The sequence below is a fragment of the Microcaecilia unicolor genome, chromosome 11 (assembly GCF_901765095.1).
Source record: "Microcaecilia unicolor chromosome 11, aMicUni1.1, whole genome shotgun sequence".
Lineage (NCBI taxonomy): Eukaryota > Metazoa > Chordata > Amphibia > Gymnophiona > Siphonopidae > Microcaecilia > Microcaecilia unicolor.
In genome coordinates this window covers 98,034,413-98,049,649 of record NC_044041.1, presented here as the reverse complement: position 1 = coordinate 98,049,649, position 15,237 = coordinate 98,034,413, and the positions used below count along the sequence as shown (strand labels likewise).

General features: G+C 47.1%; 1 protein-coding gene across 1 annotated transcript in view; it reads left to right on the top strand.

Moving 5' to 3' along the window:
• The window catches only part of JSRP1 (junctional sarcoplasmic reticulum protein 1), a 147,348-nt gene that overhangs the window by 91,489 nt on the left and 40,622 nt on the right, over nt 1–15,237 (top strand). The window contains exon 5 of the mRNA XM_030219543.1: nt 2,416–2,569. Coding sequence (XP_030075403.1) covers nt 2,416–2,569 — 154 coding nt within the window. The remainder of the gene's footprint in view (nt 1–2,415; nt 2,570–15,237) is intronic.

Below are 15,237 nucleotides of genomic sequence, written 5' to 3'. Positions count from 1 at the left end.
ACAGTCAGGGACGCCCAAATCTCAACATTTAGGTCGACCTAAATGTTGAAATGGTCGACCTTAGAGATGGTCGTCCCTGGTTTTCGGCAATAATGGAAACCGAGGACGCCCATCTCAAAAACGACCAAATCCAACTCATTTGGTCGTGGGAGGAGCCAGCATTCGTAGTGCACTGGTCCCCCTGACATGCCAGGACACCAACTGGGCACCCTAGGGGGCACTGCAGTGGACTAACTAATGCACTAACTGAACGGAAAAAGCCATTCCCTTACCGATCCCTTAGTGATTCGAAAAGGAACGGGCATGCATAAAGGAAATTGCATGCAAATGAGCTGCTCGCTGTTAGCTCATTTGAACACGATTTCCTTCCTAAGGAGGGGAAGCCAGTGCAGAGCAGCAAGCGTTATATGTGGCTGCTCTGCACATGCCAAAGACAGCTTCATACATGCAGACAAACTGCGTGTATAATAGCCGTCTACAACCTTAAAAAAACACAAGTCCAGGTGAAAACGTCCAAGTGCTTGTCAGGGACGTCTTTTTTTTTGTTTGTTTGTTTGAGTATGGGTGAAGGACGTCCAAGTGTTGGGCGCCTTTGCTAGGGCAGTTGAGGACGTCCAAAATATGGATGTTTCTGTGAGAAGGACATCCATGCCTTTGCTATGCCTCCGACACCCCTTTATTTATTTATTTGGATTTTGGATCACAAGTAGCAGCAGTGGGATTTGAACCAGCCACCTCTGGATTGCAAGACCAGTGCTCTAACCACTAGGCCACTCCTCCACTCCCTTGAAATTTATCTGTCCCTTTGGGGGGGGGGGCAGTTCAGGACGTCCAAAATGTTTGAAAGAAGGATGTCTACGCCTTCGCTATGCCTCCTCTGACACACACACACCTCCCCCCCCCCACGGACCTTCTTACTGCTGCGATGGGCCTGAGTATGATATTTGAGGCTGGCAAAAAAAGTTTTTAAAGTTGTTTTTTTCAGGGTGGGAGGGGGTTAGTCACCACTGGGGGAGTCAGGGGAGGTCATCCCCGATTCCCTCCGGTGGTCATCTGATCAGTTCGAACACCTTTTTGAGGCTTGGCCGTAAGAAAAAACGGACCAAGTAAAGTCGGCCAAGTGTTCGTCAGGGATGCCCTTCTTTTTTCCATTATCACTCAAGGACGCTCATCTGTTAGGCACGCCCCAGTCCCGCCTTCGCTACGCCTCCGACTCGCCCCCGGGAACTTTGGTCGTCCCCGCGACGGGAAGCAGTTGGGGAAGCCCAAAATCGGCTTTCGATTATGACGATTTGGGCGACCCTGAGAGAAGGACGCCCATCTCCCGATTGTGTCGAAAGATGCGTGCCCTTCTCTTTTGAAAATAAGCCTGATAGCAACTTATCGAACTTTATAAGTCTAAGTGCTTTGAAAATGAGCCCCAAAGTATATAAAGGACAATAACAAAGATAATTCTATTGCTTTGGTGAAGTTCAGTATCACTGCTTTCTTCCTCGTTATTTGAATCCTAAAAAGCTCTCTCTTCATCTCTCACTGCCAAACACTCTTTTCCCTTTTGTCTTTCTCACTTGCTCCCCCCACCCCTGTTGCTGTAAAGGTGAAATGTCCTTTGGGTAAGCGCAGAGGAGAGGATTAGCAGCTATAGCTAAGCTGTTCTTGGAAGAATGCTTTGCCACAAGGTTTCCTAGAGCTGTATAAATACCAGAAAATGACATTATCCTAATGTTCCTCCACTCGGCAATCTCTAAATTCAATAACTGTAATCCCATGCACTTTAAAGTTGGGAAATGAATTTTCATATTAGTAACTTTTTCTTCTGGGTTTTGCTCCCAATGTCCCCATCTCATGCATGAATTGTTTTAAGTCCCAGAATTGCCTCTGGAGCTCAGAGTCATAAAACCAAGTTCTAATTTTACCACTACATGACCTTGAGTTGGTCACCTAACCTCTCTGCTGAGATTTAAGAGGACCTTGTACACTAGAGTTATCATGTACAGTGCCAAATATGCAGTCTGCACTTTGGTGGGTGGAGGTTTGGACTGAGGAGGGAAAAATCTTAGGACATAAGTTTAGGTTTCCCCTTTTGCTTTGTCTTGGTTTGTGGAAACATGATTGAAACTGTCTTTTGAGATGAATCAAATTTATGTGCGCTATTAGTTTTGATCATGGGGAGACTTCTGCGGGAGGATTGTTCCTGGGCATACGCCCAAAACACAATCTTCCCGCAGAAGAGTTGTTTGACAAGTCCACCGGTCCCCTCCCCTTCCCCCCCCCCCCCCCCCCCCCGGATACTCCCCCTCCCCTCCGGATACAGTTCATTCTGAACTGGATTGGCTGGGGACTCTTTGCCTCCTGGCTTCTTTTTGGGAGAGTTCTTGAAAGCCCAGTACTACATTTAATTTTTACCCATTTCAGGAGAAAGAACCAAAGAAGGGTTACGAGCTGCAGATAACAGAGGATCTCGATGAGTTTGTGGAAAGCATGACTGAGATGCCGAAGACCACCCCACAAGAAGCTGCCATGAAACCAGAGAAGGCAGCCAGAATGAAGAGCTTGGAAGCTAAAGCAGGTACATGCCTGATGAGAGCCTCTTTTTTTTTTTATCAGCTCAATGTGGACATTTCCCAGGTCTGCACCATCCTCTGCTGGTTGTATTCTATGGTCCTCTTTCTCTTTAACAAATTGTCTCCACCTCAGTTCCCTCTACAGAGGACAGGAGGTAGAGAGGGGACATTCAGGGCAGCAAGGGAAGTAGGGTCCTACCAGTAAACAGGAGAACTGAAAACTGGGAATAGAAAAGGAAACCAATATTGATTTAAGATGATGACAAAATGATTTGATCACCCCATCACTCTGCTTTTGGTGGTGCAGCTGCCTTGTTAATAAGCCTTCATAAATCAGAGGTTGGTATGCAAACCAAAGCTGCAGGACTTCAGTAGCATCCGTGAACAGCCCTTCTGTATAGGACAATCTTCCTTCTTCTGACCCCCTGCTTTCTGCTTCCCTCTTTCCCTGGCAAGTCCAGTATGTTAGCAGCAGGAAGCCCTTGCTGGCAGGATGTGTAGACATAGTGCTTGCTGAAAGGTTAACCCTTCACTGTCACCTTGGGCAGAGCTAACATGCAGAAGCTGACACGTGCACAATCATGATGGAGGTGGCGCCCTTAAGACCTGGATCTGAGGAGAGTTTAAATGCATCATGGTCTCACACATGGGATCAATCACTTTGGATCTCAAGTGGTCTGATACCCAAAGCTGAATGTCTTACACCAATAAACACATCACATCACACTGCACATAGTTTTGATGCACTTGACTCCCTTAGAAGTGTATGAGAATCGGAAAGGATCCCAGACACTTTTTAAGGCATTATGCATGCTACATGTGCGCTTTCTGTAGGTCTGCTTTAGCCTGAATTTTCTGATAATTTCAAATGGTACAGTACTTAAAAACATATTGAAAAGGTTTGTCTGATTGACTGTACCCAGCGACACCCAGCTGAATATTGCACTTACAAAGTAACTGGCAGTGTTTGTGTCTAAATAAATCATTTTTTCCATTGAATAACAGGATTTATTCTTAAAGCTCTTAATTTCATTTTGATTTTGAGAGAAATGTAAATCCTCAGGCTGAGTGCTTGTGTGATAAGCCTTCTGGAAAATGTGATTAATAAGAGCAGTGGACAGGTGGTAATTTGCTGTTCTACACAGTGCGCTGGGCAGGTAGTTGCCATCTTTCAGTTCTTTTTGGGGTCATCCCTCTTCTTTCTAATGCATTCTGTTGTTATTATTATTCTCCAAGGACAAACAGGCTGCTTGTTCTCACATGTGGGTCGACGTCTGCGTCGGCCTAGGAAATGGCAAATTTTCACCAGCAAAATTAAAACGTTTTGCCAGAGTTTTCTGGCGCACGCGCACATGCACAGATTTTATTTATTTTTATTTTATTTGTAGCATTTGTATCCCACATTTTCCCACCTGTTTGCAGGCTCAATGTGGCTTACATTATGCCTTGATGGCGATCGCCATTTCCGGGTACAGAATTTCAAATGGTAATACATTTAGTTGTATACATACAGTGGGGGAAATAAGTATTTGATCCCTTGCTGATTTTGTAAGTTTGCCCACTGACAAAGACATGAGCAGCCCATAATTGAAGGGTAGGTTATTGGTAACAGTGAGAGATAGCACATCACAAATTAAATCCGGAAAATCACATTGTGGAAAGTATATGAATTTATTTGCATTCTGCAGAGGGAAATAAGTATTTAATCCCTCTGGCAAACAAGACCTAATACTTGGTGGCAAAACCCTTGTTGGCAAGCACAGCGGTCAGACGTCTTCTGTAGTTGATGATGAGGTTTGCACACATGTCAGGAGGAATTTTGGTCCACTCCTCTTTGCAGATCATCTCTAAATCATTAAGAGTTTCTGGGCTGTCGCTTGGCAACTCGCAGCTTCAGCTCCCTCCATAAGTTTTCAATGGGATTAAGGTCTGGTGACTGGCTAGGCCACTCCATGACCCTAATGTGCTTCTTCCTGAGCCACTCCTTTGTTGCCTTGGCTGTATGTTTTGGGTCATTGTCGTGCTGGAAGACCCAGCCACGACCCATTTTTAAGGCCCTGGCGGAGGGAAGGAGGTTGTCACTCAGAATTGTACGGTACATGGCCCCATCCATTCTCCCATTGATGCGGTGAAGTAGTCCTGTGCCCTTAGCAGAGAAACACCCCCAAAACATAACATTTCCACCTCCATGCTTGACAGTGGGGATGGTGTTCTTTGGGTCATAGGCAGCATTTCTCTTCCTCCAAACACGGCGAGTTGAGTTCATGCCAAAGAGCTCAATTTTTGTCTCATCTGACCACAGCACCTTCTCCCAATCACTCTCGGCATCATCCAGGTGTTCACTGGCAAACTTCAGACGGGCCGTCACATGTGCCTTCCGGAGCAGGGGGACCTTGCGGGCACTACAGGATTGCAATCCGTTATGTCGTAATGTGTTACCAATGGTTTTCGTGGTGACAGTGGTCCCAGCTGCCTTGAGATCATTGACAAGTTCCCCCCCCTTGTAGTTGTAGGCTGATTTCTAACCTTCCTCATGATCAAGGATACCCCACGAGGTGAGATTTTGCGTGGAGCCCCAGATCTTTGTCGATTGACAGTCATTTTGTACTTCTTCCATTTTCTTACTATGGCACCAACAGTTGTCTCCTTCTCGCCCAGCGTCTTACTGATGGTTTTGTAGCCCATTCCAGCCTTGTGCAGGTGTATGATCTTGTCCCTGACATCCTTAGACAGCTCCTTGCTCTTGGCCATTTTGTAGAGGTTAGAGTCTGACTGATTCACTGAGTCTGTGGACAGGTGTCTTTCATACAGGTGACCATTGCCGACAGCTGTCTGTCATGCAGGTAACGAGTTGATTGGAGCATCTACCTGGTCTGTAGGGGCCAGATCTCTTACAGGTTGGTGGGGGATCAAATACTTATTTCCCTCTGCAGAATGCAAATAAATTCATATACTTTCCACAATGTGATTTTCCGGATTTAATTTGTGATGTGCTATCTCTCACTGTTACCAATAACCTACCCTTCAATTATGGGCTGCTCATGTCTTTGTCAGTGGGCAAACTTACAAAATCAGCAAGGGATCAAATACTTATTTCCCCCACTGTACATGGTAAAGAGCAATACATTGTGGTATTGCATACAAATGATTTTGCATCAAGGTGCATACATACATGGTACAGAGGAATGCATTATGACATTGCATAGAGGTTTCTAAGTGATAAGATGAGTTGTAGCATGTTAAGTCGTCGACTATAGAGATGTCATCTTCAATTTAGGAAATAGATTGGTAGTGCGTATTGTGTAGCTTTCTTTAATAGCAGTTAGGTTAAACAGTCAAGTGACAAGAGTTCGGTTTTGTCTAGTTCGTGTAAAGTCTATTTTGCATATAAGATGGAACATTATGGTAAGCCTTCTTGAACAGGTTTGTTTTCAGTAGTCTACGGAAGATTGTTAGGTCATGTATTGATTTTATGGCCTTCGGTAATGCGTTCCATAGTTGCATGCATACGTAGGAGAAGCTGGATGCGTATGTGGATTTATATTTCAGTCCTTTGCAACTGGGGTAGTTGAGATTGAGGAATGTTCGTGATGATCTTTTTGCATTCCTAGTAGGCAAGTCTACAAGGTCTGACATATAGGTCAGAGCTTCCCCGTGAACGATTTTGTGGACCAGGATGCAAACTTTGAACGCAATTCGTTCTTTTAAAGGGAGCCAGTGTAGCTTTTCTCTTAGGGGTTTGGCGCTTTCGTATTTTGCTTTCCCAAATATGAGTCTGGCTGCTGTGTTTTGAGCTGTCTGAAGTTTCTTAATGATTTGTTCTTTGCATCCGGCATAGATGGCTTTCCAATAATCTAGATGACTTAGCACCATTGATTGTACCAGGCTTTGGAATATTTCCCTTGGGAAGTAAGGTTTGATCCTTTTAAGTTTCCACATTGAGTATGACTTCTCGCCCGTCGTGTGAGCGTGCCTCCTCAGTTCTTTTTTGTCCGCGACGAGGCAACAGGATTTTTTTCTGTTCTCCTCGTACTTGGCCCAGGAACAGAATCTGACGACTATTTCTTTTATTTCTTTTATTATTTTAATCATTTTCTTAAAAAAAAAAATATATATATATATATTCCCATAGTTACTTTTAGTATTTTTTTTTTGTATTTTAAGTTTACTTTCTTTTCGACGCAGCCGGCCTTTAGGCCGCGTGGTCGGGTTTTCTCCCCTTTTGTGCCCTTCTCTTTTTTGACACAATCACGTCGTTTGATTTTGCTAAAGCCGTTTTTCCTTCCATGTCATCAAAGACACCCAGCGGCTTCTCAAACATTGTAATCAGTGCAACCGGACCATCTCAGGTACCGATACCCACGCCTGGTATATCCAGTGCCTTGGGCTCGACCATAGCCCAAACCGCTTCTAGTCTGTGTCTTGTATGAAGAAACGGACCCAAGCGTCTCGAGAAGCCCAATGAGAAAAGCTTTTTGGGGCTCGATCCGGTCCTTCAACATCGACATCGGTTCTGGGGTCGGCGGCATCGACATCGAAAGGAGCATCGATGTTAGGAAGAGAGGTAATGGCTGCTGAGAGACCAACTCGCGCTGGGAGCAGTGAGGCATCGAGTGGGTCTCCACCTGCCTCGAGGCCTCCTGTTATGCAGGCCCTACGGGACCGACCTTCGTCGGACCCGGCCCCAAGGAGACGTGAGGATTCCACGTCCTCATCGGTACCAAGGAGTCTCGATGACGGGCATCAAGCAAGGCGAAGAAGCACCGTCATCGTTCTTCTTCGACACATGGTACCAGGAGCTCTGGGGCGTCGAGAGAGTCGGCACCCGAGAAGCGTTGGCGCCGAGAGGATCACTCCCCCTCAATACAGGAGGTGCTGATGCATCGGTCTCCTAGAAGCCCGGTTCCACTGGCCCCGCAGCCTTCTCCGATGGCGGCTCTCGATGAGCGCATCCGAGCCTTATTTCCAGAACTTCTGGAGGGACTGCTACGACAATCAGCTTTGGTGTTGGGGGTGCTTGCGCCTTCTGTACCGTCTGCTGCATCTGTGTCTGGCCCTTCTCCTGCGGTGAGGTCCCTGACCGCGGTGCCCGCCTGCTTGCATCATCAATGGCTGCCACCCATGTCGACTCTCCTTCGACGTCGGTGGAAGGAGCTTTGCCGTAGTCGGACCGGGTGTCGGCCTCGTGACATCGCCATAGAGGACATCGTTCCTTGGCGTCGAGGCAGGTTCAGTGTCGATGTACCTTAACACAGGTTTTATCCGACACTGAGCAGGAGCGTTCATGGAGTCAGAGGAAGATCCGAGGTACTTTTTTTCTGATGAGTCCTTTGGGATTCCCTCTGATCCTTCCCGCTCTGCCAGAGAGGAAACTATCTCCACCGGAGAGTCTATCTTTTTCCTCTTTTGTCCAGGAAATGGCTACAGCTATGGCCTTCCCTGTGAGGTTGAGGATGAGCCCAGGACTGAGATGCTCGAGGTCCTGGATTATTCTTCTCCACCTAAAGAGGCCGTGACAGTTCCTCTGCATAAGGTACTGAAGGAAGTCCTTATGCGAAACTGGTCGACCCCTTTCTCTGGCCCTGTGGTCCCAAAGAAAGCTGAATCCCAGTATTGGATCCATGGTGAACCTGGATTGATGAGGTCTCAGTTACCCCACAATTCCATGGTGGTGGATTCCACCCTCAAGATAGCCAGGAGTTCTAGAGACTTCTTCCGGCGCCCTGTTTCTGTGAGTCTGACTCAGAAACAAAACGAAGGAAGAAGACTTTGGGCTGGCGGGGTTGTGGTCCCCCACCAGCAAAGGTAGCAGATGGTGACGGGCGGGTTGGTGGCGGGAGGGGGGTTGAGAGGGTCATCGGCAGGGGAGGGTCAAAGTTGTTGGTGATGGTGTGGGGGGGGGGGGGGTCGGCAATGGCACCGGGGGGGGGTCGGCAGCGCCGGGGGGGCTAAAATGTGCCACCTCACGTCGGGCTCTGGACCCCCCTCCCGCCGAAGTCTGGCTATGCCCCTGGTGTGCACTTACGGAACTCGATACGGCATCTGTTGAGTTTGGTTGATGCACTCCCTACGGAGCTGGCCAAGCCTTTTCGCCAGATGGTCAGGCAGCAGAAGGCGTGTCAAAAGTTCCTGGCTAGGGGTACTTTTGACACTTTTGATGTAGCATCCAGGATCATTGCTCAGAGTATAGTGATGCACAGACTCTCATGGCTGCGTGTCTCTGACCTGGATCGTTCTGTCCAGCAGCGAATGGCGGATGTTCCTTGCTGGGGGAACAACCTTTTTGGTGAAAAAGTAGAGGATCTTGTTGATCAGATCAAGAAGCATAATGATGCTATGGATTCTCTCTCCCACCGGGCGCCTTCTGCTACTGCCTCCTCATCTATGAGGTATTTGGAGGGAAGAGAAGTGCTCCCTATTCCTATCCTAGGCGTAGGTACACTCCTGCTCTCGCAGCCTTCCCAGGCGCAGCCCCATTGCGCTCATTCCTCGTCAACAGCATGCTTCTAAGGCCCATACTGCTCCCAGCAAAAGCAAGGGACGGACTTTGACTGGCTCCAGTTAAGCATAGCCTCAATAAAAGTGTCTGTACCTGACAACTTGCCGGTCGGGGGGGAGGTTGATAATTTTTCACCGAAGGTGGCCTCTCATATCCTCTGACTGGTGGGTTGTTCAAATAGTCTGGTTAGGATACACCTTCAATCTGGAATCCAAACCTCCAAATTGCCCACTGGGAGCTCATTCTTACAGCTCCCAGCACAAACAGGTACTTGCAGAGGGGGGGGGGGGGGGGGGGGGGGGGGGGGGGGGGGGGGGGGGGGGGGGGGGGGGGGGGGGGAAGGGAAATGGGACTTGATATACCACCTTTCTGAGGTTTTTGCAACTACATTCAAAGCGGTTTACATATATTCAGGTACTTATTTTGTACCAGATGCAATGGAGGGTTAAGTGACTTGCCCAGAATCACAAGGAGCTGCAGTGCGAATCGAATTCAGTTCCCCAGGATCAAAGTCCACTGCACTAACCACTAGGCTACTCCTCCACTCCACTTAGAGGAACTCTCCGTTCTTCTAAAGGCTTAAAGCAGTCGAAACCCGTTCCACCACCACGGGAAGAGGGGTTGGGATTCTATTCCAGGTACTTCCTTGTGCAGAAAAAGAAAGGGGGATCGTCCCATCCTAGACCTAAGGGGCCTGAACAAATTTCTGGTTCGAGAAAAGTTCAGGATGGTTTCCCTAGCACCCTTCTTCCCATGATTCAGGAACGATTGGGCTATGCTGTCTGGACTTAAAGGATGCTTACACACATATCTCGATTCTTCCAGCTCACAGGAATATCTTCATTTTCGGCTGGGAACTCAGCACTTTCAGTACCGGGGTATTGCCTATTGGGTCTAGCATCCTGCGCCCAGAGTGTTTACAAAGTATCTGGTGGTAGTAGCAGCGTCGCTATGCAGACGAGGAGTGCATGTGTTCCCTTATCTCGACGATTGGGCTGGTGAAGAGCACCTCGAAGCAGGCCTCTACAGTCCATGCGAATGACTATTCAGTTGCTAGAGCTACTGGGTTTTCGTATCCATTACTCAAGTCCCATCTCACCCCAGTACAGAAGTTGAAAATTCACTGGGGCTCTGTTGACACAAAGACAGCTCGGAGCTTATCTTCCCGACGTAAGGGCAGACAACCTCCTGTCCCTGTTGTCCATGGTTCGATGTCTCAACAGATCATGGACAGTCGCAGATGTTGAGACTACTGGGGCACAATGGCCTCCACAGTTCATGTAACTCCATGGCACGTCTACAATATGAGATCAGCTCAATGGACCCTAGCTTCCCAGTGGTATCAAGCTGCATGGGATCTACGGATGTAATCCAACTGCCCACCTACTTTCGGAATTCCCTTCAGTGTGGATGATTCAATCCAATTTGACCTTGGGTCGTCCATTCCAAATTCCTCAGTCACAAAAAGTGCTGACGATGGATGCATCCTTCCTGGGGTGGGGAGCTCATGTAGATTGGCTTCACACTCAAGGGCTTGGTCCTTCAGGAAAAAGCTCTTCAGATCAACCTCCTGGAACTGTAAAGTTTTAAGGGTATATTTTTTCCCTCCCAAGACGGTGGTACATCCACCAATACCTAGAAGTAATAAATAACCCAAGTCTGCATCAGTTTGCTCTTTATTAGATACCTCATCAAGTATTTGTACAATTAACAGATCAGTGTTACCTCACTGGGAGTACAGAATATTGCTTCATGAAATTACCTCTATATCTGAGACTCCAAGGAATATACAAGCAACATGTACAATCAATTGGTTATGAGAATATAGCACCACAGCTACACATAGGTGTTCTCTGTGGTTTGAGTCTCTAATGCCAAAGCCAATTAGTAGATATAAAAGACTCAAAGCTACTTATGAGAAAGCAATTGGATTACTTGCCAATTCAGATACAATTAATTGGTTTCTCATGTGAGAGAGCAGCTGTGGCTGTCTCTCCATTGAAGTAGGAAGTACAATCCTACCTGGACCCTGCTTGAATACCTTCTACACTTATCTTAGAAAAGCTACGCTCAAAGATATCAAAGATTGGCGCCTGAAACAGAAAAGGCTGATTGTCAAGTCAGTCAATCTCAGTCAATCTCACTTGTGAGATGGGCAGAACCAATAAAGATATTGTTCCACAGATCGCAATGTCCTCACAGTCTATTGAATTGTCAAGCAGTCTCTTAAATAAAAAGGGCCATCATGCTGCAGAGCATGAAAAATCAGACAGCAAATTTGAACACAAATCTGCTGCCTAATGGAAAGCCAGTGCACCTAGCAAACAGAGGAGAGGTGATTTGAATGTTCTAGTGCCTCAATGGGACTCCCCCCCCCCCCCCCCAAAAAATGGCCGTGCGGCAAGTGCTTTACTTGCTGCCCGGCCATTTCCTGTCGGAAAGCGAGACGTTCCTTTTACCAGCTGCGGTAAAAGGGGGCCTCGGCAGATGTGTAAAACACACATTTTGCCGCAGCTTGGTAAAAAGGCCCTTTATTTTCTAACTCCTCTTACTCTTACTTATCTATACATAACCATCTCTCTGACCTCAAGTGCAACTTTCTTTAAATTAGTCACCTTACTTTCTAACTCCTCTTACTCTCTTACCTAACTAATTGTAAGTAGTATTCTATGTATTGTTATTTGAATATTTTTACTGCTGAAATTGTCTATTGCTCATGTTTGATTTATTCATATTCTACACTGCCTTCAGTGAATTCCTTCAAAAAGGCGGTAAATAAATCCTACTACTACTATTTAGAATTTTTATAGCGCTACAAGGCGTACGCAGCGCTGCACAAACATAGAAGAAAGACAGTCCGTGCTCAAAGAGCTTACAATCTAATAGACAAAAATAAAGTAAGCAAATCAAATCAATTAATGTGTACAGGAAGGAGGAGAGGAGGGTAGGTAGAGGTGAGTGGTTACAAGTGGTTACGAGTCAAAAGCAATGTTAAAGAGGTGGGCTTTCAGTCTAGATTTAAAGGTGGCCAAGGATGGGGCAAGACGTAGGGGGCTCAGGAAGTTTATTCCAGGTGTAGGGTGCAGCGAGACAGAAGGCGCGAAGTCTGGAGTTGGCAGTAGTGGAGAAGGGAACAGATAAGAAGGATTTATCCATGGAGCGGAGTGCACGGGAAGGGGTGTAGGGAAAGACGAGTGTGGAGAGATACTGGGGAGCAGCAGAGTGAGTACATTTATAGGTTAGTAGAAGAAGTTTGAATAGGATGCGAAAACGGATAGGGAGCCAGTGAAGCGACTTGAGGAGAGGGGTAGTATGAGTAAAGCGACCCTGGCAGAAGACGAGACGGGCAGCAGAGTTTTGAACCGATTGGAGAGGGGAGAGGTGACTAAGTGGGAGGCCAGCAAGAAGCAGATTGCAGTAGTCTAAACGAGAGGTGACAAGGTATGGATGAGGGTTTGGTAGAGTGCTCGGAAAGAAGGGGCGGATTTACGGATGTTGTAAAGAAAGAAACGACAGGTCTTGGCGATCTGCTGGATAGAGCAGAGAAGGAGAGAGAAGAGTCAAAGATGACCCCAATGTTTCGAGCTGAGGAGACAGCCATGAGTGGGAAAGCACAGGGGTCAAATGTAACAAAAAATAAATAAAAAAATTGTTGTTAAATTTGTATATTTATGATATTGTACCATGTTAGTCCTATTACTAGGATTTAATTTACCATCCCCAAGTTTACCTCATTAATTGTATTTATGCTTACGTTTGGTCATTTTACTATTCTTATGCTGTTAACAGAATTGTAAGTTTTATGTCAAGCTTTACCTGCTATACACCACCTTGGGGAACTCTCTTCATAAAGGCACTTGATATATCCCAATAAACACATTAATTAATTAATTAGAGTCATTCAGCAGAGTTTTGAACCATCTGTAAAGCCTAAACGGGGGGGGGGGGGGTTAGGGGTTAAGGGATGGGATTTGAGTGGAGGAGTGGCCTAGTGATTAGGGTGGTGGACTTTGGTCCTGGGGAACTGAGGAACTGAGTTCAATTCCCACTTCATGCACAGGCAGCTCCTTGTGACTCTGGGCAAGTCACTTAACCCTCCATTGCCCCAGGTACAAATAAGTACCTGTATACAATATGTAAGCCGCATTGAGCCTGCTATGAGTGGGAAAGCGCAGGGTACAAATGTAACAAAATAAAATATACTGGCTTTCTCAGATTACAATCAAGCGATTTAACATTATGTACAGGTATTAGTAACCTGTACCTGCAAACTTGCAAATCTGTCTCCTGTATATTCACTGCAAATATTTTGAAAACCCAAGTGGTTCAGGGGTCCCCCAGGGCAGGTTTGGAAACCAGTGGTCTACACCAGTGATTCATTGGCTGTGGTGTGCATTGCCATGTGGAGAACCCCGTTTGAAACCTGCTTCTGTGGCTAACTAGGACTGGAGGTACTGTAGAGGCAGTGTGTATAATTCCTAAAGGGTAGAAGTGGCTACACAGAATTCCCTGCCTTGTAGTGACCAGGCTCAGGGAGTACATGACCCAGGTTGTGGAAGGACCTGTAGTGTGTGGTCCCTGGCTGAGAATAGTCTCTATGATGGCTGGAATAAACTAGAATGGAATTAAAAAGGGGACAGAAAAATTAGCTAATTGTGAATGAAGGCTTTTGGCACCATGGACCCCCCTTTATTTTAAAATGTGTATCCTGCTTGAATACCTGATACTCCAAATGGGGATCAGCATTATACATTCCATCTATGGCAGGGGATCTCAACCCAGCCCTCGGGACACACCAGACAAATCTGTTTTTCAAGATATCCACAAATACGCATGAGATAAATTTACAAGCTCTACCTCCATTGTATACTAGTCTATCTCATGCAAATTCATTGTGAGTATATTAAAAACCTGATTGACTAGGTGTGTCCCAAGGACTGGATTGGGAACTCTGATCTACAGTGATCTAATAAACATAATACAGTGTAAGTTACATATTAGACTTTCAACAGAACCTAAAATATCTTCTAATCCGAGGCTTCCGGTGGAGCCGCAATCCAAGATGGCCGCAGAGGAGTGAGCTCCGCGAGACCCCTGGCGAGGCCCCTGGAATAGAGTGCGCTGGACCCCCCCCCCAAACCAGAGTACAGCTGGGTGCGAGAGTAGGGGGAAGACGGGGTAGGCACGACAGCGGCGAGCAACTCAAGGAGACCCGGGAATCGTCCCGAAGAACACCGAAGGCCGGACAAGATGCGGCCGGACGAGAGAGTAGCGAGATGGAGGTAGAAGCCCCACAGTCGAGCCACCCAGGTAGCGCTCTCCCCCCCCCCCCCCCCACATCAGCGGGCAGCTTGTAGAAGTAGCGATAGTGAGAGAGAGCGCCGAAGAGTGGAGACTGGTGGGACCGGAATAAACAGAGGTTCGCGCTGCATCCCTTCTTCCCCTCCCCCACATGACTCGTGGTGAATATGCTGGGAGTGATACAAGGGGAGCAGTAGAAGAAGCAGGGGGGAGAGGACAGTAGAGGTGAAAGGGAGCGCTCCAACGAGAGGAAAAGGACCCCGGGAACAACAGAGGCAAGAGGGCAGCAGTTTCAAGAGAAACAGGACATAAAGCAGTTTGAAAAGCCCAACAGTCACAGTAACAGAGGAATCCAGTGGCAGAGAGAGGCTTGGCCTTGGAGTTAAAGAAATAGGCTCAGACCAGGCAATGGACAGAAACAATTGCCGGTGGGATAGCTGCGGGACAGCAGATTAAGTGCAGCAGCCAAAGTAGGGGTATGCTTGAAAGTATTGCCTGGTGATAAAGTGCCAAAGGAGAAGAGTGCAAAGCAAACAGTCGCAACCCAAGAAGTCGGGGCGAAGGAGGAGGGGGAATAAAGAGAGCAGCGCTTCAAGATGCCACCAAGAAAGAGCCTTGAAAAATTTAGATACACGGCGGATCCGACTAGTAATGGGAAACCAGAGACAGCAGGTAATAGCCAAGGAGTGGAGAAGCTGAGTGTCATCCCATCGGACTCGGAAGATGAGACTCACAGAGACGAGGGGGAAAACACTGAAGAGATTACAAAAGCGGATGTGGTGGGCTGGTTTAAAGAATTGAAGTCGGAACTGGCGGGATACCGAACAGATGTCCAAAATACGCTCAGGGAGATACGGGCGGAAATCCGAGACC